At 34.7% G+C, this 23,134-nt stretch overlaps 1 protein-coding gene, 1 long non-coding RNA gene and 5 pseudogenes across 5 annotated transcripts; 6 read left to right on the top strand and 1 right to left on the bottom strand.

Moving 5' to 3' along the window:
* The first annotated feature begins 1 nt into the window (after position 1).
* On the top strand, positions 2–723 carry LOC149495097 (1-aminocyclopropane-1-carboxylate oxidase homolog 1 pseudogene; annotated as a pseudogene). Its single transcript, XR_016321867.1, has 2 exons — positions 2–250; positions 397–723. The product of XR_016321867.1 is annotated as a 1-aminocyclopropane-1-carboxylate oxidase homolog 1 pseudogene (transcript).
* Positions 724–738: 15 nt separating this feature from the next.
* Positions 739–2,752, top strand: LOC149495096 (1-aminocyclopropane-1-carboxylate oxidase homolog 1-like; annotated as a pseudogene).
* Positions 2,753–8,981: 6,229 nt separating this feature from the next.
* Positions 8,982–10,446, top strand: LOC149495095 (1-aminocyclopropane-1-carboxylate oxidase homolog 12-like; annotated as a pseudogene).
* A 1,559-nt stretch (positions 10,447–12,005) lies between these two features.
* On the top strand, positions 12,006–15,769 carry LOC149495094 (CASP-like protein 5B3; annotated as a pseudogene). The gene is made up of 4 exons (XR_016321586.1): positions 12,006–12,228; positions 12,607–12,848; positions 15,313–15,445; positions 15,547–15,769. The product of XR_016321586.1 is annotated as a CASP-like protein 5B3 (transcript).
* A 1,687-nt stretch (positions 15,770–17,456) lies between these two features.
* LOC149495093 (uncharacterized) lies at positions 17,457–19,129 on the top strand. The gene is made up of 3 exons (XR_016321874.1): positions 17,457–17,585; positions 18,759–18,993; positions 19,067–19,129. It is a non-coding gene; the product is annotated as an uncharacterized LOC149495093 (long non-coding RNA).
* Positions 19,130–19,243: 114 nt separating this feature from the next.
* On the top strand, positions 19,244–20,451 carry LOC149495092 (WAT1-related protein At5g07050-like; annotated as a pseudogene). The gene is made up of 5 exons (XR_016321866.1): positions 19,244–19,355; positions 19,431–19,665; positions 19,811–19,969; positions 20,063–20,214; positions 20,333–20,451. The product of XR_016321866.1 is annotated as a WAT1-related protein At5g07050-like (transcript).
* Positions 20,452–20,560: 109 nt separating this feature from the next.
* LOC149495091 (transcription factor bHLH104-like) lies at positions 20,561–22,913 on the bottom strand. Its single transcript, XM_089724516.1, has 5 exons — positions 22,738–22,913; positions 22,385–22,468; positions 21,642–21,719; positions 21,205–21,367; positions 20,561–21,003 (listed from the first exon to the last, which is right to left on the bottom strand). The coding sequence occupies exons 1-5, from the start codon at positions 22,836–22,838 to the stop codon at positions 20,761–20,763; spliced, it is 669 nt and encodes a 222-aa protein (XP_089580642.1). The 5' UTR covers positions 22,839–22,913; the 3' UTR covers positions 20,561–20,760.
* Positions 22,914–23,134: the final 221 nt, after the last annotated feature.

Raw genomic sequence — 23,134 nt, 5'->3', positions numbered from 1 at the left:
TCTTGGACTTAACCTGAACCACTTGCAAGATCTGGGTTGTGCGGAAGGGCTTTATTTTATTGGTCATTACTACCCTGCATGCCCTGAACCAAACTTGACATTAGGAGTTGGCAAACATACTGACAGTGGTTTCCTTACAATACTTTTGCAAGATCAATTAGGTGGCCTTCAAGTTCTTCATGATGATAAATGGTTTGATGTTACTCCTATTCCCGGAGCTCTAGTGGTAAATGTGGGAGATATGTCTCAGGCACGTATTATTTACTTCTGATCCTAAACGATAAAACTACTTACAGTAAATCCTTAAGCTATAATGGATCTATCTCTCTAGCATTTTAATTTGGAAGGTTTATTTGATCAAGATTATCTTATCTGGTCTCGTTTGTTGTTGAGCAGATATTAAGCAATGATAAGTTCAAGAGTGTATATCACAGGGTACTGGCAAAGAATGTCGGACCAAGAATTTCAGTTGCTTGTTTTTTAAGATCACATTTGGAGCAAGGAACTACTTCCTCTAGACTGTATGGGCCAATCAAGCAGTTACTGTCAAAAGAAAATCCCCCAAAATACAAAGAAACTACAAGCGATTATGTTGCTAAAATCTACTCAAAAGGAATTGATGGGAATTCTGGATTGCATTATCTCAAACTATGAATATATTTCAGGCATGGTCTACAATTTCTCAGTTTTTCTGCATTCGTTACTCTTGGACAAGCAGAGTGTATTATATAATGTTGACCTGTTGTCTTTGAACTTTGTCTCAGTACTCCATTTATTAATCAGACAAAGTGGTGAAATTTGGGGAAACATTGTCTCTCTCCTTTATTTCTTGTTTTTAAACCAAGCTGAGGACAGCAATACGATGCTGTCTTGATCTTTTGTATGTCCGAATCTTGTTATTGATTCTTTTGTATTAGACGACACAAGTATTACACAGTAAATTTTGTCTCTACCTCTGGTCTCTTTTAATTGTGAACTAATCTACTATAAGCAACTCCTGCTACATCACGGTTGAGCAAATCATAATGATCAATTTGAACACTTGAGTTTGATTGCCTTATGTGAATAAGAACCACCCTTTTTACAAAGCCTAAATTTTTTGTTTATAATAAATTCTGTATTAGGCGGTGCCACATAATGGGCCTATTAGAGGGTAGTCCAGTCTATAAGAATGAAACGGCCCATTAAAGGGGTTGATTGCCCTCTAAGCTGCATTTCTAATGTCAGTGCTCGTCAATCAGTTGTGTTGCAAAATTGTGAAACCGAAAATAGGTATGACAGCAATTGGAGGACCTTCGGCCAAACTGGATCCTGAAAGAATGAAAGAGCTGAAAGCGTTTGATGACTCAAATGCTGGTGTCAAAGGATTCGTAGATGCTATTGAGTATCCCCTAAATATTTATGCGACCGCCTGAGGATCTTGCCGAGGAGTTGCACTCCCGGCAGGCTGATATGGCAGTTCCAGTCATTGATTTAAGTGACATCCAGAAGGACAAGCGGCGTAAGGAGATTATAGAGGAAGTAAGGCTTGCATCGGGGAAGTGGGGCTTTTTCCAAGTGGTTAATCATGAAATTCCTCTGGGTATTTTTGATGAGATGATTAATGGGGTACGCTTGTTTAATGAGCAAGACCTTGAGGTCAAGAAGAAGTTCTACTCTCGGGATCTTACGAGAAAAGTGAGATTCAACTCCAATTATGATCTATATAGTTCGAGATTTGCTAATTGGAGGGACACGTTGACCATTTCCATGCCCGATCATCTTGACCCTGAAGAATTGCCAGCTACTTGCAGGTATATAATCTGACTAGTTACCTGAACTACCCTGCTTTTGATTTCATTTTTTCTATTGTTCTGTTTATTTAGTTGAACAACCTTTTAATATCCTCTGTAACTTTTTAATATTTTTCCAAAAGAAAAGAAAAGAAAAATTCAATGGATGTTTCTGTTATATGATTGGGTCATACTCATAGAAGGGCAATATTGGAGTACACTGAACATATGAAAAAATTGGGGAACTCTTTGTTCGAGTTACTATCAGAGGCACTTGGCCTAAAAACAGACCACTGAAGATCACTGGGCTGTGCTGAAGAATACACCTTTAGCTGCCACTATTATCCAGCATGTCCTGATCCAGAGCTGACTCTAGGAGCTAGCAAGCACACAGATCCTGGAATGGTGACTCTACTGCTGCAGAGTCAAATTTGTAGCCTCCAGGTCCTTCAGGACGGTCAATGGGTTAATGTACAACCAATTCCTGGAAGCTTGGTAATAAACATGGGAGACATTCTTAAGGTTTGTTTTTTATTGGGTAGATAAACACCTTTGTCCTTGTATTACACTTATCTTTTCTTTTTTCTAATAATTCACTTTATGGTGGCAGATTATATCAAATGACAAATTTAAAAGTGTGGAACACAAAGTAATCGCTAACCGTGATGGACCAAGGATTTCTGTGGCATGCTTCTTCACTGGAAGTATCTTCACGCCATTAAGGACTTACAGCCCAATCAAGGAGTTGACATCAGAGTACGACCCTGTACAGAATAATCCATACCTAAATAACTAACTCAACCACCTTACAGCCTGTCAATAATCACCACAGCACAGCCCAACAGAGCCTAACAGCAATAACTAATCATTAGCCAATCATTGTCCATCATTGCTGGTTCAATCATTTCCATTCATTTATTTCAGCAATATAATCCAATGTACAGAATTTATCTACCAATTAGATTTAGACATTTAGCTAATTCTAGATATCTTTTTGTATATAAATTCACTCTGTAGCTGAACATTGATACTTGAGAAATAAAATACAGAGCAATATTTTTTCTCCAATATTTGAATTCAAAACTGTTCATGGTATCAGAGCCTGCAGGTTCGATTCAGAAACTTTTCTATTTATTCCTTTGTCTTTTCCATTAAACCTTCTTGCTGCATTTTCATTGTTCTCTGTTCTATCTTGAAAATGGATGATAATACCACTGCAAATAATGGTAAAATTAATGATTCTGATCCGTTAACTCTTGTCAACTCCGATGCTCCTGGTCAGTCTCTAGTGAGCATTAAACTGAATCCTGGTAATTTTTTATCTTGGAGTAGATCTGTTAAGATTGCTTTAAGGGCAAAGAATAAGCTTGGTTTTATTACTGGGTCTGTTGCTAGTCCTGAACCACTGCGGTTAATTATGAAACTTGGGCTAGAACAGATAGTATGGTTATATCTTGGCTATTAAATTCCATGTCTGAAGAAGTAGCTGATAATTTTGTTTTCTGTCCTACTGCCAAGGATTTGTGGGATGAAGTTACCCATAATTATGGCCAAGTTAATGGTCCTCTTGAATTCCAAATTCTTAGAGATCTAGCAAATATCGTTCAAATACCAAATCTGTTAATGAATATTACTCTTGTCTCAAAAGAAAATGGGATGAATTGTCTTCTATTAGAACTCTACCTGTATGCACATGTGGAGCTGCTCATTCTTTTTCACAGCTTGAAAGAAAAGATAAACTAATGCAATTTTTGATGGGACTCAACAATGAGTATGATAATACCAGAAACAATATCCTTATCATGGATCCATTGCCTCCTGTTAGTCAAGCCTTCAGCATGATCCTGAGTGTCGAGAAACAAAGGGAGATTCATCACCAGCCCATTGAATCATCAAATTCTACAGCAATAATGCTCACTCATCAACCAATCAGCCTACTGTAGCTTATCGAAGAAACAATCAGAGGGAAAAGACAAGGGAACCACAGAACAAGGCTGACAGATACTGCACTCACTGTAAAGGAACTGGACATACAAAAACAAGCTGCTTCAAGTTGATTGGATATCCAGACTGGTATTTTGATCCACAGAAGAGGAAGGGCAAGCAACAAACTGCAAATTTTGCTTCCGTTCATAATATTGTTGCATCAGAATCACCACTTGACATTCCAGCTCCAACTGCTCCTGCAACAATTAATGACACAATCAGTCCTCATCTCAGTCAGTTTATTCAGCAAGAAGTGAACAGAGCAGTCACAGGCAAATCCATTTCTCACAACCCTGGTACATCTGATGCTGCTGCTAATATTGTTCAATTCTCAGGTAGCATTCTACTTTCCCTCATCTCTGGTATTGATTTTAATGATAAAGGTAACTGGGTTATTGACTGGAGCAACTGATCACCTCACTTATAATTCAACCTTTTTTGTTTCCTTGCACATCTTACCACAACCCAAATTCCTTAAGCTGCCTGATGGAACAGTTAAAATAGTGACACAATATGGAAAAGTGATTTTAAACTCTAAGCTTACATTGCATAATGTCCTATATGTACCCTCCTTGAAATGTAACATTATCAGTGTTAGCACCTTAACTAGTACCTGCAATTTATCTGCTCACTTATTTCCAAATTACTGTTTCTTTCAGGATATGCAGACTGAGGTCACCATTGCTTCTGGTATAGTTGTGGCAGGCCTATACTACTTCACCAAAGACTCTTTTACTTTTCCAGCAACAATCAAATTCAACAAAAGACTCAGATCGTCCCAGCCACAAAGCTTTCTTATGGCACTCTAGATTAGGACATTTGTCTTTCAAAAGATATCAGCATATTGCAAATTTACCTAAATGTGATTTTTCATCCTTTATATGTCCTGTTTGTCCTCTTTCAAAACAGTCCAGATTACCATTTTATCCAAGTAATTCTATTTCAGTTCATGCTTTTGATCTTTTACACATTGACATTTGGGGGCCCTATGGGGTCAAATCTATTACAAATGCTTTCTATATGCTCACAATTGTTGATGATATGTCAAGATATACCTGGACTTTCATGTTACATTCAAAAGCACAAGTTCACCAAGCCTTAACCACATTTTTTAACTTTGTTCAAACCCAATTCAATAAAAGAGTCAAAGCAATCCGAACTGATAATGGCAGTGAATTTATTAATTCCAGTTGCATTTCTTTGTTTGAAAATTTAGGCATTATTCACCAAAAATCCTGTGTGTATTCCCCTCAACAAAATGGAAGAGTTGAGAGGAAACACAAAACCTTAGTTCAAGTAGCCAGGTCCTTAATGTTTCAATCTCATCTTCCTACACATTTCTGGTCTGAGTTGCTCCTTACTGCCACATATATCACAAATAGATTACCTTCAGAACCCCTTCATTGGACCTCTCCATATCAAAACTTATACAATAAAATCCCTGACCTTTCCTATTTCAAACCATAGGTTGTCTCTGCTATGCCACAGATGTTACCCCACACAAAACCAAATTTCAAAAGAGAGCTTCTCCTTCAGTATTGATTGGCTACTCAAACCAACATAAAGGGTATAGATATAATCTCGAGTCCAAAACCCTTTTTCACTCAAGGGATACTGTCTTTCATGAGCATATATTTCCCTTCTCCAACAATCATCCAGAATCAGTTGCCCACTCTTCCTTGCCAAAATACACCATAATCTTTCTTCTTATTCCCAACCTTTACAAACTGATACACCTTCTCCACCAGCACCTCAAGCCCCTACACAGCACCTTACACCAGAACATACCTTACCAGAACTAGACTCACCATCACCAACGAACCACTTGAACCAAACCAAATTCCTCAACCTGATTTGCAAATAAGAAGGAGCACAAGACAACATACAAAGCCAAGATGGTTGGATGATTTTGTTGCCACAACTAATACCAGCAGTATAGCCTCAGCTGCTACATCCTCAGGTACACAAACATCTTTACTCTCCTTTTCTCCCACAATACCTCACCATAATTTTGTTGCTCAAGTGTCAAATATTCAGGAACCTAAGTCTTACAGTCAAGCCAGAGGTGATAGTAAGTGGGTAGCTGCCATGGAACTTGAACTTAATGCCCTGGAACAAAACCAGACATGGGTCATCACTGATTTGCCAAAAGGAAAAAACCAATTGGGAACAAATGGATCTACAGAATCAAACATAATCCTGATGGGAGCATAGACAGGTATAAAGCAAGGCTTGTAGCTAAAGGGTATAGTCAAATCCCTGGAATTGACACTGACACATTTTCTCCTGTTGCTAAATTGGTAACAGTCAGAACCTTCTTATCTATTGCTACTGCAAAGTCATGGCACATTCACCAACTAGATATTAACAATGCATATCTTCATGGTGAAATTACTGAAGATATCTATATGTCACCCCCACCAGGCTATCACAAAGTCCCTCAAGGCAAGGTTTGCAAATTATTGAAGTCCCTCTATGGTCTCAAACAAGCTGGGCGGCAATGGAATAAGGAATTTACTTCCTTTCTTTTATCTTTGGGCTTTATTCAATCACCAAATGACCATTGCTTATTCACACAAGGGTCTGAAAATAATTTCCTAGCTTTATTAGTTATGTTGATGACTGTTTAATTGCAGGAAATAATTTCAGTCTTATTTGTGATCTCAAACAATCCTTGCATTCCAGATTCACTATCAAAGATCTTGGGAAAGCCAAATATTTTTTAGGCATTGAAATTGCTAGATCACAGCATGGAATGATTCTTTCTCAACAGAAATTCATCACTGATATCATCTCAGACACTGGTTTATCTGCAGCCAAACCAGCACAAACTCCATACATTCAGGGCACCAAGTTAACAGCTAATATGGATAATTTACTTCCTGATCCTGAACCTTTAGAAAATTGCTTGGTAGATTACTTTACTTGTCACTCACAAGGCCTGACATTTCCTTTGCTGTACAGCAGTTGAGTCAATATATGCAAAGTCCTTGTTCTTTCCACTACAAAGCTGCTCTGCATATTGTAAAGTATCTTCTTGGCACCTTATCTGTTGGATTATTTTTCCCAAGCAATAACAACTTTCAAGTTACTGCATATTCAGATGCAGACTGGGCTGCTTGTGCAGAAACCAGAAAATCTGTCACTGGTTTTTGCATCTTTCTTGGAGATTCTCTCATTTCATGGAAATCCAAGAAACAACAAACTGTTAGTAGATCATCTGCAGAATCAGAATACAGAAGTATGGCCTCTACAGTTTGTGAAATTCAATGGCTCTTCAACCTTCTTCAGGATTTTCATATACCTATCACCCTCCCCATACCTCTTTATTGTGACAATAAAGCTGCCATCCATATTGCTTCTAATCCTGTCTTTCATGAAAGGACAAAACATATTGATATAGATTGTCACATTGTTAGATCCAAATTATCCTCCGGGTTTATAACTACTCCCCACATCTCTTCAAAACGACAACCAGCTGACCTTTTCACCAAACCACTTCCATTTCCTACCTTTCATCATTTCATTCTCAAGCTGGGATTGGCATCACTCTCCCCATCTCCACCTTGAAGGGGGGCTGTACAGAATAATCCATACCTAAATAACTAACTCAACCACCTTACAGCCTGTCAATAATCACCACAGCACAGCCCAACAGAGCCTAACAGCAATAACTAATCATTAGCCAATCATTGTCCATCATTGCTGGTTCAATCATTTCCATTCATTTATTTCAGCAATATAATCCAATGTACAGAATTTATCTACCAATTAGATTTAGACATTTAGCTAATTCTAGATTATTCTCTTTTTGTATATAAATTCACTCTGTAGCTGAACATTGATACTTGAGAAATAAAATACAGAGCAATATTTTTTCTCCAATATTTGAATTCAAAAACTGTTCAGACCCTCCACGGTATAGAGAAGTTGCGTTAGGTGAGTATCTTTCCGGATTTTATTCTAGGCCGCTTGAGGAGAAATATAATCTAGATTACTACAAAATGTGATGATACTGATAGCTAACTGAGGACAGTTTCATTTTGTTGCAACATAAATAACCAGAGGTATTGTTATGCCACTGTAATTGAACTAGTCGAGTAAGAAAATTCGTTACCTTAATAACAGCAATAGCATTTGTAATATATCTTTAAGATTTTTTAAAAAAACCTTGCTGTGTTCGGTTTATGTTTCCAAATAAAAATGACTAAGGCTCCGATTTAAGATAGTTAATTTGGCAGTAATTGATTTTTGCAGACATAAACTAGGTAGCATAGTCTATACTCGACAGTTCCAATGGTTAGGTCTTTTCTTTTCTTTTTCAATCATAACTCCAAACCACGAAACCAAGGTGGGGTTGTTGCATCAAGTGTCAACAAAAATCTTATTCTATAGTTTCTTGTCACAGAACTAAACTAGAATAACTCAGTAAGTTAATCAGGAACAGGACAGACGGGATCTCCTTTTGCCCCAACTTTTGTTCGATTGTCTTGTTTGAAAATCTTATTATAAATCCTGCTCAGAAAAAACAAAATAATTCTAATAATTTTATTTATCTTGTTTTTCAGTCAATTGCTTGCTGTATTGGATGTTAGGTGGATACATGTTTGTTTGCCGTTTACTACAAAAAAGGAAAAAGAAAAAAAAAATCAAAATATTAAACTCTAGCATGTAATTCTTTTAAAGGTAGTTTAGATTGATAAAATATGAAATCCATGAATTTTATAATATCTATAGAATGTAAATCCATGATCGTGAAATCAATGGAATTTCGCATTCCATCCTTTGGTTGGAAAAAAACATAATCTATGAATTTACAATTCTTCTTTAGAATAAAATTAAATGGTTTAAATTACTTTATTAATAAAAATTACAGAATTAAAAAATTCCACGATATCTACGACAACTTTCCACTGTAACTTAGCTGGGATTCTAGTAAGTCATTCTTTACAGTTATATTTATAAAATGAAGTTTGTAAATTTTTAATTATAATAAACGCGATAAAGTGCATTGATGTAAATTCAAGGGAGGATGAAATTATGGATACTGGATCCAGCCTTTGATTCTAATTTCTAACGTCAATTGCTGTAATGTAGAGAATCGATTTTGTTTTACGTTTTGTTTCAGCTTGCATTATATTATAATATAGATTCTGCTATTTCTTGTTTATTATTTTATTGCTCACTGTATGTAATTAAGAAAATGTAAGCTTACATTCTACCTTAAAACACTTTTAAAATAGAAAATCTCTTCCTTTCAACTTGGGAATCATAGCCAATAACCAGTTAACAAAGATTAAATTAAGTATACAAGACAAAATTGAATCATTAACTACTAGTTTCTATAAATTCATTTGTAATCATAGAAAGCTATCACAGAGTGAAAGAAATAGAAATCATAAGCAATACTAAAATGGAATTTGGTTACGATCGTAAGGAAGAGCTTAAGTCTTTTGATAACACAAAACTTGGTGTTCGAGGACTTGTAGATGCTGGTGTAGTAAATATTCCCAAGATGTTCGTTCGATCGTCAGATGAACTCACTGAGGACCTCGACCACCCTCGGACCACCCACATTGGTCTTCCGGTCATCGAACTTACTGGTCTTTTGACCTCTAATCGTGGGAAGATTGTTGATCAAGTCCGGAGGGCATCGGAGGAATGGGGATTTTTTCAGGTGGTAAATCATGGAATACCCTTAGATTTGCTGAATAACATGATAAATGCTGTACGGAAATTTAACGAGCAAGATATTGATGTAAAGAAAGAGTTTTATTCTCGTGATACAAATCGAAGAGTGAGATTTAACAGCAACCACGATTTGTTTCAATCTGAAAGAGCTGATTGGAGAGATACATTTTCTGTTTCTATGCTTAGATCAGACCATATTGACCCAAATGAGTTACCTGCCATTCTCAGGTATTTAATTAAACTAATGTAGAGGTGATTCCAGTAACATAAATTTTTCATTTAACACAGCTAATTATTTGTTTATGTTTATAGAGATGAAGCTGTTGAATTCATAGATCAAATCGGAAAAATTGGAGACACTCTCTTCGAATTATTATCAGAAGCTCTTGGTCTGAAACCTGAGTACTTGAAATCTATAGAGTGTAACAAAGGCCGTACCACTGTTTGTCATTACTATCCAGCATGTCCTGAACCCGATTTGGCCATGGGAGTAACTAAGCATACCGATAACACATTCCTGACTGTTCTTGTTGAAGACGAGACTGGTGGTCTTCAAGTGCTTCATGATAATAAATGGGTTGACGTTCGACCTATTCCTGGAAGCTTGGTAGTCAACATTGGAGACCTTCTTCAGATAGTGTCAAATGACAAGTTCAAGAGCAACGTGCACAGAGTGCTCCCAAGCCGTAGTCCAAGAATTTCAGTAATAGGGTTTTTTGCAGGACGTGTAGCTCCACCGGCAAGATTGTATGGTCCGATAAAAGAATTGTTGTCTGAAGAAAATCCTCCGAAATATAAAGAAGTCCTGGTTAGTGAATATGTTGCAAGGTTCTTTAAAAAAAACTCCATGAGAAGCCAAGCCTTGATGATTACAGACTCTGAAGCTGCTAATAATACCTCCAGGATTAAACAAAACTATGTGTAGTGTCACCGTCACCAATAAATGTGGTTTCACGTTGTATTTGAACCATGAAATTTTCCAATTAATAAATAAAACGCTGAGTTTGTATTTAAAAAAAGAAATTGCTCAGATGCACAACGAAAATAAAAGAAGAACAATTAATTTTTTTTTATTCTGATAATCAATGGATTATTAAATATATTAAAAAAAATCAAAAAATAAAGGAAGCTCGGGTGTTGGAATCATTGATAACATATCATTTTCTGATACTATTTTCAAAAGAAATTCCTTGAGAATGCCGATATCAAATGGCTTCTCTGATTAGATAATTGATTCATTTTACCAATTTGAAAAGAAGTAACCACCAAATTGTGGGTTTTTGGTGGATTTCTGTCTGGACCTTCTAAATGCTTTATTAACTGTTAGAAAAAAGAAAGAAAGAAGAAAGAGAAAAGAAGTGGGTGCGTAAAGAGAAAGGAACTTGAATAAAATAAAAACCCATTTGTTGGTAGGTCATACAAAGGAATGGGAAACACAATTTAGATTTTCCATCACTTATTTTTCAACTCAATTTCAGGTATGGGTTATTGTCAAAACCATTTGTTCAACCATTTTGACAACTCGTGTTTCATTTTCAATTTCTCAAATTCAACTAAACTGTAATAAAATATACAAATTAGAAAATACTTAATTATATAGATAATAAAATAATTTGATTACCACTTGAAAAACCGGTTATGTTTTATCCTTTTTTACATAATAAATGAATATTTATATTCTAATTTACATTAATTTATTTTCAAAAAAAATGTTAATTCTTATTGATAAATAAATATTAGATACTAATATATTTTTCAAATATACTAAATAAGTATAAAAGATATCAAATTAATGTATGTTGGAATATGTGGGTAATCCCACATCGAATAAATACAACTAAATGAAATGGCATATAATGTGAAGGGTGAACCAACCAAAATGGCTTAGACCATTTTGTGTTAAAGGTAAGCCCAACTCATTATAAGCCCAATATTAAATAAATAATTGAATTGGATTTGATTAATTGCTCCTAGGGCCCAGATTCTCAATAATGTATAATAATAATTTGACTATTAAAAGATCTTTGAGAGAAATAATTTTTTCAATATGGTTGTAAGCATATACTGTGCAAATAAATAAAGAAAAAGAGTAATTTGTGATTATTAATAAAGGCGATTAGGAAAATAGATTGCAGATAAGTTGTGTTGGCGTAGACTGAAAGCGTTGTCTCCATTTTTTAAGAATGTTTTGTACACTTTGTTAGCAATAATTGGTTCTTTCTTTACCCTTTTTTTCAGTGCTCGCATAGGAGATTGATAATGATTCTGTCCTTCCTTTAACCCCTTAAGATAGGATTTGACCTTGGATCTAACTACCAACCCTAATATTTAAAAAAAAAAAAAAAAATTTACCAACGGCATTAACAGTAAAAAGATTGAAATATAACTGCCGAAATTAGTAATTAATTGAGATTTTTGTCAACAACCAACAACTTATATCAAACACATCTCACTGTTCGTTTGACAATTATCAAATTCACAAAATGACTATCAGAAGTCCTCTTAAATCTTAAATTTGATAAATCAAAGGGAATCGAGTGAACAATAGAGGTGAATATGAATTTTCAATTAACATTCATTTTTTAAGTAAATTTTATTAATGATTTTAAAATTAGTGTGCTGTGCAGTTGTACACTGGTATTTTAATGACCAAAATCGCTGCAAAAGCAAAAGTGAACTGTCTCTCCTCGCATTACGAATTAATTAAGATCAGTTTCTTTGAAATTGGACCAAAAATGGCGTCGATAACAAACTTCAATGACTTGCTCAACTTCTCCAGGTAAAGTATGCCAATACCAGATCTGCTCACGCAAGTTGACTCTCGATACTTCCATGGAAATTGCGTACCGTTCTTTGTCTTTATTATTATATTCAGTTTCATTATTTATTTATTTATTTATATTATATTTTTGCGTTTCAAAGTCTCTCTACAGTTTGCTTTACCTGTCCCCATTTTTATAATCATTTCTTGCTTTAACCTTTTTTCATGTCCTCTTCTCCCTCTCTCTTTCTTGAAATATTTTGCTTTGCTCGCAATTTTGATTAATTTTTTCTTTTACTATTCAATTTTTTTTTATCTGGGTATGTCATTTTGCTCCTCCTTCTGCATGCTTTCTTGTGTCTTATTTCGGTAAAGATTGGCCTTTGGAGTTGACAGGTGTTTCATCTTGAGTTCCTGAGTGATTGAGGGGAAATGGTATTTTCGTTGATCAATTCAGAAGCTGAAATTTACTGGTTTTGGTAGAGGAAAGTTTAAAAAAAAAAAAAAATGAAGGATTTTGCTGGGACTCCAGGAACTGTGACCGCGCTTGCTTTGAGGATTTCGCAGTGTATTTTTGCGGCCGGCTCAATTACTGCCATGGCCACCACCTCCACTTTCTTCAATTTCACTGCTTTCTGGTATTATTCGTTCTTTTGACCATCCTTATATGATTATTAGATGTTTGAGCTGCTTTTGAATTCAGCTGTTGTAGTCCATTCTTTAGGGGTCATTGAAATCGAAATTTGTCGTTTCAGTCTTGACAAATAAAATTCAATCGATTAATAGATTTGGAGAAGTTGACTCGGGCAATCTGCAGCGAAATTAGGTTTCTGTATTCCAAATTTCCAATAATCAATAATGCATGATTTAATTTAAGATGCATAATTATTTCCTTGATGATGTTTCATTCCCTAAAATGTCATAGCTGCACAATTAGCTTGATCGCTGAGGAAATTCAGATTTTTCTTATGAAAAAAAAAAGTTATGAATTCAAATATTAATTAACTGGAAATTTTAGAAGGGACTGTGACTTCTATGGCTTTTGCTAGTGACAAAAATCGTTTATCATATTTGGCATTTGCTACATTATGAATTTATTAGAATTAAAATGAGAAAAATTGCACCTTTTTCTATTGCTAAAGAAGTTACTGAAATTAGCTTGAACATCCTTTGTTCCTAGCTAGTTTCTTTCCCCTTAGAGGATGGCACTATATTTACAATTGTTCCAGTGAAAACCCGAGGCCTTAATATATGTATGCTCCCAAATTCTTTGCCGTTGAACTTGGGACTCTTTCTATTGTGTATAGGGATGATCTCAATAATAAAAAAAAGGAACATAGAGGAAAGAAATTGTGCCTTTTTATTTGTAATGAGGATGTCAAAACTCTAAAGCTATGAAGTCGAATAATGTTAAATCCAAATGCTGCATTTGATTATCGAAATACCTCTCTGGTTTACTTTTATGTTAGTCTATTCTTGTTTTGAGCCTATTGGATCATTAGTCAATAGTACTTCTCAAATGCATGGGGCAGACTGTTTTAAACTTGAAGGAAGGAGGTGCTAATTAGTTATAAAGTTAACAGTTTTCATGACTCCGAATTTTTAATTTTTAGCTGCATTAGCACAAAAAAAGTGTGCTATTGCTTGAATGAACATATTTATACATAAATATATCTGTTAAATACAGTTGAAATTCTATTGGAGTTGCAATCCTTGTGAAGGTGAAGTATTTTGTGATTGTTCATCTTATGGTTAATTCTTATTAGATGCTTTTTGATTGACTTTCTTTCAGTACCTCCATTTCCTTCCTAGTTTTGCTGTTATGTTATTGTAGTCTTTGAGCTATGTTTTTATGCAGTCTTATCTGTAATCCATGGAATTATACTGCAGCATAGTGCTATCTTCATCTTGTTTTGTTTTTTTTTTTTTTTTTGACATTTAATATTGATCATTTATTATTAAGATAAAAAACGAGCAATACAAATGGGAACAATATCCCAAGTTCGAAAACAAGCCCCATGAGAAACTGATTTAGCTAATACATGAGCTATATCATTTGCTTGTCTTCTTATCCAAGCCAAGGTGACATTTGGCAATTGGACTAAAAGAAGCTTACATTCAGAAATAACTACTCCAAACTCAGACCAATCTTGGACAGAATTTCTCATAGCACAGTAAACCTGCAGACAATCGGTCTCAATTTGAATCTTCAGGCTGGAGTAGCTCGATATCAACCAAGACAACACCTTTCTTAGCGCCTGAGCTTCTGCTACTGCTGGAGAAGAACAACCTTGCAATGAAGACGTTGCTGCTGATACAAACCCCCTGTTGCAATTTGAAATGACAGCGCCGACAGTTCCATGGCCAACAGAGGGAAAAAGGGTAGCATCAAAATTGATTTTAAAAGTACCAACAGGTGGTGGGAACCATTGACTACCTGCAGGAGCATCGGTACCTTGTACCTGAACCTGACAGCTTCAGCTAGGCTTTCTTCCAAGATGCGAGCATACTTCTGACCGAGTAACCACAGGATAAGGTCCTTCTTCCACTTGATTCCATTTCAGCTCATTACGGCTTGACCAAACACTCCATAGTCCCATAACAAAACTTTTCAAAAAATTCGTGCTCCCACACCTTGTGTAAATGTTCCCAACAATTGTAAGAAACTTGGAAAATTCCCAGTAGTAAGCTGAATACCGAAAAACTGCCAACAAAATCTCACTCGTGGACACTCGACAAGAGCATGGACTAACGTTTCAGTGTTACCCACAGTAATCGCATCCTGTATCAAGCTCCAGTCATCTTGTTTTGTTATTCCCACAAATTTTTCCTCTCTAAGCATGCCATACCATTTGGTCAATCATGTTTTGGCTAGGCCCATTCTGCAGTTGGAAAAAATCTACCCAATTAACATCACTGCACGCAACAGTCAGCATCTTCAGCCAAAAGTGCTAAGAACGTTGATTATTAGATAACTGATTCATACTCCACTGCCACTTAACTTATTTTGCATGTATGCACCCAGTCTTATAATAAGTCGAATGCAAAGCCCAAGGTAGGAAATGTAAAAAATTTACTCCTCTTTTTTTTTTTTTTTTGCAGCTACCTAATAGCTTCAATGGGTTTACAAGTCATATGGAGCTTTGGACTTGCATTATTAGATGCATATTCTTGGCCCGGAAAGAAGGTTCTGCACAACTCTATCTTGGTCAGCCCTTTTGTAGTTGGAGACTGGGTCAGCCTCCATAACCTTTACTGTTCTCTAATCATTGGTCACCAAATCAAAAGATTTTGTGTTCATATGGTTGTTGTTTAAACAGCATACGTTTCCAACAGGTAACGGCAACATTGTCTCTTGCAGCAGCTTCCGCCTCAGCAGGCATCACAGTGCTCTTGTTTCATGATGCTGGAAATTGTGGTTATTTGGGCGAATGCCACGGTACGAAGTGTCTGTGGCATTGGCCTTTTTAAGCTGGATAACCATTGCAATATCATCTCTGATAATGCTATGGCTACTAGCGGCAGGTTAGACAATTTCTTGCTTGTGATAAAGAATTTGTTTCTGACACTAAAAAACCCATGTGTCATAGAAGTTTTCATTATTCTACAGTGTCAATACGAAAAAGAAATAGAATTTGTTTCAAATTTTACATTCATTGGATTCGGATTTATTCTTTTTCTATTTTGCAACAAAAAGAAATGGATAGCTGATTGTGATCACTGATCAATAGATGGAACTTCCACAACATTGTAATGTTTGAATAGAAAGTATTATATTACAACAAGTTTACATTTTCTTCCAAAGGAGTCGTTTTGTCTTGGCATTATCGGTTGGCAATAATATGTCTTGGAACTGCATAAGATTAGTAGAGGAAAGGTTTTTGTTTCTTAGCATTTGTTTGTACCAAAAACCAGACATTAAGTTGCTCTTTTTTGCTTACTATCATGTTTGTCCTGTTTATGTATACTCTCTGTAGGTCAATTCCTCTGTCATTATCCATTACCGACCTTCCTACTAAACAATTTAAACAAATTAGAACTGTCTTATCATCTAACTACCCTGTTTTTTTTCTCTGTATCTTGAGCCACCTTTATCTTGTCTAGTTGAAATCAAGTGCAACCAAGAAATGCTTTGCTATATTTTAATTCCCAAGTATGCAATTATAAACTGATTTTTACTGTTAATACATGTAGGACTGTATTATTCTACTAGGATTTAACTGAGATTGGAGAATGATGATTATATATGTCAAAAGGCACGTTGGATTTAATTGAGATTTCTTTGTTTTTATTCAAAGTAAGCTTTTATTTGTTGGCATTACGTTCTTGAATTTTATTTTTATTGAAGTAAAATCCTTATTGTAATGACTATTTTTTATGTATTACGTTATTATCGAATATTTTCTTACCATTACCATTAATGATTTCCATTTTCCGTTATTCTCAGTTAATTTAAAATTTAATTTTTATGTAAATAAAATTGAAGAATTCAATATTGATAAATAAAAATTTAATCTACAAGTTTAAAAATTCAGAAGCTTAAATATGCGACTGAGAAAACTAATACTAGCACGAGATTCTATAATAAGAAAGTAAACAACTTGTATTTTTCATTCTCAAAATATGGTGAATTGAACTTTGTAGGACAATTGAGGAATATGGGGATATAATTTTGAGATGCTTAATGCAAGAAAAAAGGAAATTCATCCCTAACTTTCATCGTCAGACAGATCAAAGTATGCTTATTCCCAACACCAAGTTAGTGGGTTGGTAGCCCACTTCTGACTTTGCCCTAGTAAATCGCTGGTATGTTAATTGGTGAAACTATTTCCGTTAAATTTATATAAATTATAAATTATTTTAATTTAATATTAATTTCTTAAAAAATTATTAAATTGAAGTAATAATTATTGGTCCTATATAAAGGGTAAACGTGAAAAAAATAAATTTATTATCTCTGAAACCATGTAATAAGTATTTTGAAATAAACTATTTTCTAAAATGTGACAATCACCGTGAAATAGAGATAGTATATGAAAATATGATATTGAAAAAAAAGGGATCTGATCGCTTTATTTTGCCCCCAACACTAAATTAAAATATGGCATCCTCAAAAAGAAACAAACCTAGAGAATTTGACAAATGATAGGCATGCATAATAGTCAGTGATGACTTATGTACACGCATGTCATTTATTTTTCTTACTACTTACACGTAACATAACAACTCCTTACAAATTATATGCATACAAGCTCTTCGGTGTAAAACCACTGACTAGCAGACGCTCATCTTCTTTAATCAATTTCTCTCATCTTCTTTTGGTTTCTCTTTGTTCTATGCGAAGATTGCCAAACGTGCTCGACATCCTCTACACTGTAAGTATGCAAATTTCACTTTTGTTGTGTGTTGAAATTTTTATTTTATTCATTCTAAAATGAGAGATGTTAGAACTTTTCATGTTACGATTATCCTACTGCTCTAGTCCAAGCTTCGTATACAGCAAGGAGGGAAAAAAATTCGAAGGAGAATATTATACATTCCCTGAAGAAACAAAGTGTTGTTTAGCTTTTGCGATATATATGCCTCTATTCCATTTTCTAATGGCAGAATCATTCTGTGACGTTCTAATATATACTTTCAATCTGATATATAATAATTATAAGGACAACTCACGAATTGCCTGACTTTTAAAATCAAAGAGAAATAAATTCGAAGGTATAGTTATAAGAATTAGATGCTTTCTTTGTTCCAAGTTCTTGTAGATCACACATATAATATATATGAAATTTCTTCTAGAGTGTATATAAGGAAATAATTTTATCAAGTAGATTAATAATGCTCTTATGAAATCACAAATAAAGAATTACATTGCGGTCAGCTGCTACATATGAAAAAGAAAAGCATAAATTCCTTTACAGGATATATATTTTTTCCATTGATTAATCAAGTTATCCAAGTTTCCCAACTAGCTAGATCAATGAGTGAAATTACAATATTATATATTACTAATTATTTATATAAACGATAATTATACATTTAATATACTATTAATATAAATATATTAACAATTGCATTCTAATTTATGCATATTTATATTCAAAAGAGTATATTGAGACTCCTTTGCCAAAAACATTCTTTCTTTTGAAATAGTTGCACTGAAAGCCAATTCCATAAACGGGAAGTTTACTTTGGTATGCAAAATTGGTTTTCGAAATCTCAACCAAAGGGCCTATGACTATAATTAAGGTGGTACAAATATGACAAGCAATTAATGTAAGATGCTTAATTTCTTCTACCTTTTCTCTATGTCCTCTATGCAATAGTGGCTGATGAGTGGTGATGGTGACATTAATCTCATGGAATATAAACAGAAAATTTTTGCTGCATAAAATATTCTTTCCATTTTCTTTCCCATATCTGGTAAACATTCAACAATAAAAGAATATGATATTCTGGGAACATGATGCTAACAACAACATGCTACAAGAATAAACACCCATTTTGTTTTTCTCAAAAATTTATCAATTATCTTCTATATGAATGGGCAGGTTGTGCTCCTGAAGGGAAAGAACCAGAATTTTGATATGGATTTCAAGTCTATTGCTGACCTTTACACAAGGTTTAAGCCACACCTGCTTATGGTTCTCGCACAGATTGGCTATACTTTTCTCTACTTTATCACTGAAGCTTCTTTTAAACATGGAATGAATCCTCATGTCTACATACTTATAGACATATTGTTGCTGGTGTAGTAATGCTTCCTTTTGCCTATTTTCTTGAAAGGTAATAGTTCATGCAAATTTTATTTTATGTTATTTTACGATTCTCATATCTATACTTAACTCTTCTCCTGCAGAAAACAAAGGCCGAAGCTAACATTAGCTCTATTTTTGGAAATATTCATCCTCTCTCTCCTGGGTAAGAGCATATGTTGATTTATATAATTTAATTAATGAATGCATCTGGATAATTAAGAAAATAAAATTTGAAAAAATACAATATTTATAGCGTTTTTTGAATGTTTACAGCGTGGGTTTGACTCTGAACATGTATTTTGCAAGCCTGAAATACACCTCTCCGACATTTCTTGCATCAATGGTTAACACCATAGCTTCCTTGACTTTTGTAATTGCGGTTGTATTAAGGTTAGTTAACTTTATTCCATAATTCTAAGGATACATGCATATATGTCCAACTATTGTTAAATTAATGCTATGCAGGCTGGAGAGTCTTAATCTTCGAAATCTTCGTGGGATAGCGAAAGTTCTAGGAACTTCAATTTCCTTGGCAGGTGTAATGATTATGACATTATATAAAGGTCCTGTGATGAAAAATCTTTGGGATCCTATAATCCATATTGGTGGAAAAACTGCAAGCAATCAAGAGAGCTGGTTAAAGGGTTCAATTCTTACTGTTGCTAGCTGCATGTCATGGTCTATATGGTATATTATGCAGGTTAAGCTTTACACTTTACTTTTATTTTATCAGAATGTGCTGCACTTAACTAAACAGAAAGAACAGAAACTATGGCATTTCGTATCAACAAATAAAACAGATAAAATTTATTCTGATATATAAATTTTTGACAATTATCTTTTAGGCATTTACCCTAAAAAAGTATCCTGCTCAACTATCGCTGACTACGTGGATGAGCTTTGTTGGGGCTGCACAGTCAGCTTTCTTTACCGTTATTGTACAACATAAAAAAGCTGCTTGGACAATTGGGTTCAATATCGATTTCTGGTCTGCTGTATACGGTGTAAGTACAGAAAGCCAATGTTTTATTTTGGATTAATTAATCATCGACGGCACTAATTCTTGAATTCAATTAATTGAATTATTTATATGGCAGGGAATTGTGGTATCAGGTTTAATAGTTTATGTTCAGCTGTTTTGCACAGAAGCAAGAGGACCAGTTTTTGTAACCATGTTTCAATCCCCTTTCAACAATATTAGTGGCAATTTTAGCATATTTTGTTCTTGGTGAAAACTATACCTCGGCAGGTAATTTGGAATTGAAATAACTGAATATACAGTTATATGCGTATAAATAAAAGCATTAAAATGTTCAAAATGTTTTGCGGCTTGTACAGCATATTGGGAGCTGCTGTTGTAATTGTAGGATTATATTTGCTGTTATGGGGCAAGGAAGGTGACCAACAACAATTTCATAGCAAATCACAAGATCAATCTTACGATGAGGAAGAAGAGAGCAAGAAATGCAAAGTTGCTTCAGTTTGAAGTAAAGTGAAACTTGGCGAACCTTGGGGAGATATTGTTACCATATGTATACTTCCTTTGAAACATGAGAATAGAAATTTCTTCAAAGATCAATCATCAACAGCGTACATAAATAATTAACTTGCTTTTATCATTTCCATCGAACTATATTTTTTGCCAATCCCAACAATGCATTAGTCATAGTAAACTGTCAAAGTCGGGCAGTGAAAAATGCAGTCATATTTACATTTGAACAGGAAAAAATCATTGGACTATTTTGGGAGAAAAAGAAAAAACATCTAATGGCGATATTAATGAACAAAACAAAAATTATGCAGCAGGAGGCCAGAACTCATGGTCACGGGATGTATCGCAGGCAGCAGGAGGCAATTGCCACATTGGTATCAGACCATAACTTGGAAAGACTGCCATCTTATTCACCCCAGTATGATAGGTTGCTGGATGGGCTGGCATGAATCCATGAGGAACAGCCATAACCTTCAATTGCTGCTCCATCCTTTCTTTATCTGCCTTCAGCGTGAGTTTCTCTTCACGAAGTTCATTCTTTTCAGCCTGTTACGAGGCAACAAAATTTAAAAAACTGGCACCCAAAAGAAAGAACTAGAGTAGTCCAATCCGAAACATAGTAAGGAATTCCAGGCTTTAACCTATACTAATTTACACAGCCTAATTTATAATATCCCCATGTCACCGAAAGACTGCTAATGAAAAACCAGTTGGCATTGCACTTCATTATGATTTCAAAATTACTACCTTCAGACTTTTTATTTCTTCTAGAAGCTTTTGATTTGTTTCTTTGAGCTCCTGAGCTTCAGTTTTCAGTTGATTCAGAACTCTAATAGCGTCATCAAGTATGGCTGGTTTGTCAGTTCTCGCGGGTCTGCCAGGTTCTAAAACAGAGCTCAAATCATGAAACCTGCAATCATGGTAAAACCATCCTGTCTTTTATTTCTACAATTTAAATGCGAAAAATGAGTTCAGAGCTCCAAAATAGCATCACATGATTAGCATCCTATTCAATAAATTGCAAATATAAAATTCTTATTTACCTTGCTAAAAACTCACTCCAAATTCTTGGGACAAATTACAATTTTCTGCATTAGTTGCCTTCATTTGTGTATTTTAGCTCAAAATGGTTTATTCTTAAGCAAACAAAGCCATGATGTATTGTAACACAACAAGAAGCATACCTGTCATTTAATCTTTCCCTCCGTAACTTTTCTCGGCAAGCTTTGGTCACCGGTTTGCTGCAAGAATCGCTGCGTCCCCTGTATATCAATATTAAGAGAGAAATTATTATGAAAACCGACTAGCAGAATAACGTGAGAATGTAGTTTTATTTACCAGCAAAGGAAATTTTTCTTAAGATTAGACTAGCACATTTAGTAACTAAAAAACCTCTTAAATGCCGCATGACACTTCGAATTTTATTATTCCTAGGATTACAGAAGCAACTTTAGTTGAAAGAAAAGATGTGAGAAACCACAAATTATAAGTATTTGGTACATGAGACTTCATCCTTTTCCCCTTACTGTTTCTAACTAGGAAGGAGCAAATTCAAACAAGTCTTAATTGCAAAATTGCAACAATTTCAAAAGCGTGATTCAATTATATGAAGGAATACTTCAGAAGTTCATTGGTGAAGACAGACAACCAATAGAACATATTAGATATCGGAACATAAAGCCTTATGATTCAACATGTAAATCAGAATAGGTATAATTCATGCTCCATGTACAGCACATAAATTAAGCAGTCCCAAAACCCTATGCATACTTCATCCCCAGTCAAAGCACAATTATTAGAACATCTACTATGGCTATGAAATTCTTAATCCCTAACAAATAATATTCTTCAGCAACAGGAGCAAAGTAATTAAATTGAAATAAAAAAAACTAGTAGCGTAAATTATAGGGAAATGAAAAAATAATACCTCTTGCGCGAGAATTGTTTTGCTTCAGATACAGTACCAGAAGAAGAAAAATCAATATCCACGCCGCCACCGGCGCTGTCGCCACTGCAATTATCAACGATTGGATCAATTTTCATAAAATTCATGTCCCAACTAGTATTTTAAAAGCACAAAAGAGACGATTCCTATATATCTTTACAAACTTATGACATGATAAATTTCTCGACTTTCTGATACTTCAATTTGGGAAAGCAAAAAACCTAATGAAATCAAAATAAAAGTAAATACTAAGTGAAACAACATCGATTTATTAATTTAAGGGCAGAAAAATCAACGATAAATAGATACCCTAAATCAGCTGAAAAAACAAATACCTTTGATTATTATGCCATAAGAAATCAGAAGACGTTGCGGTTTCGTCGATAAAGTTATAATCAAGAAAATCCCAGCAACAGCCGTCCTCTAACGAATCCATGGGCTAAGGTTGGTGGGAAATTGATCAATTCGATGGGTTTTAATTAAAAACCTAAAAAAAAAAAAAGAAAAGAAAGAAAAGAAAGAAAAGAAAGAGAGATAAGATGATTATTGGTTTTGAAAATTAAAATTTGGGGATGGACCGAAAAAGGCATGGTGAAAGAAAGGTCCAATACATTTAGAACACGTGTAAGGAATCAATCGTGATTGGGTTGCGCGCCGCCGCGTCAATTTTTTGCTTTGTTTTGAGGACCGAGTTAACTGATTAATTGTCTGCGCCAACCCACCATCACTGAC

The sequence above is a fragment of the Jatropha curcas genome, chromosome 7 (genome assembly GCF_041381405.1).
Source record: "Jatropha curcas cultivar XTBG-Jc1 chromosome 7, XTBG_Jcur_1.0, whole genome shotgun sequence".
NCBI lineage: Eukaryota > Viridiplantae > Streptophyta > Magnoliopsida > Malpighiales > Euphorbiaceae > Jatropha > Jatropha curcas.
The sequence above is the reverse complement of the archived record's forward strand: the minus strand, read 5'-3'. Positions and strand labels throughout refer to the sequence as shown.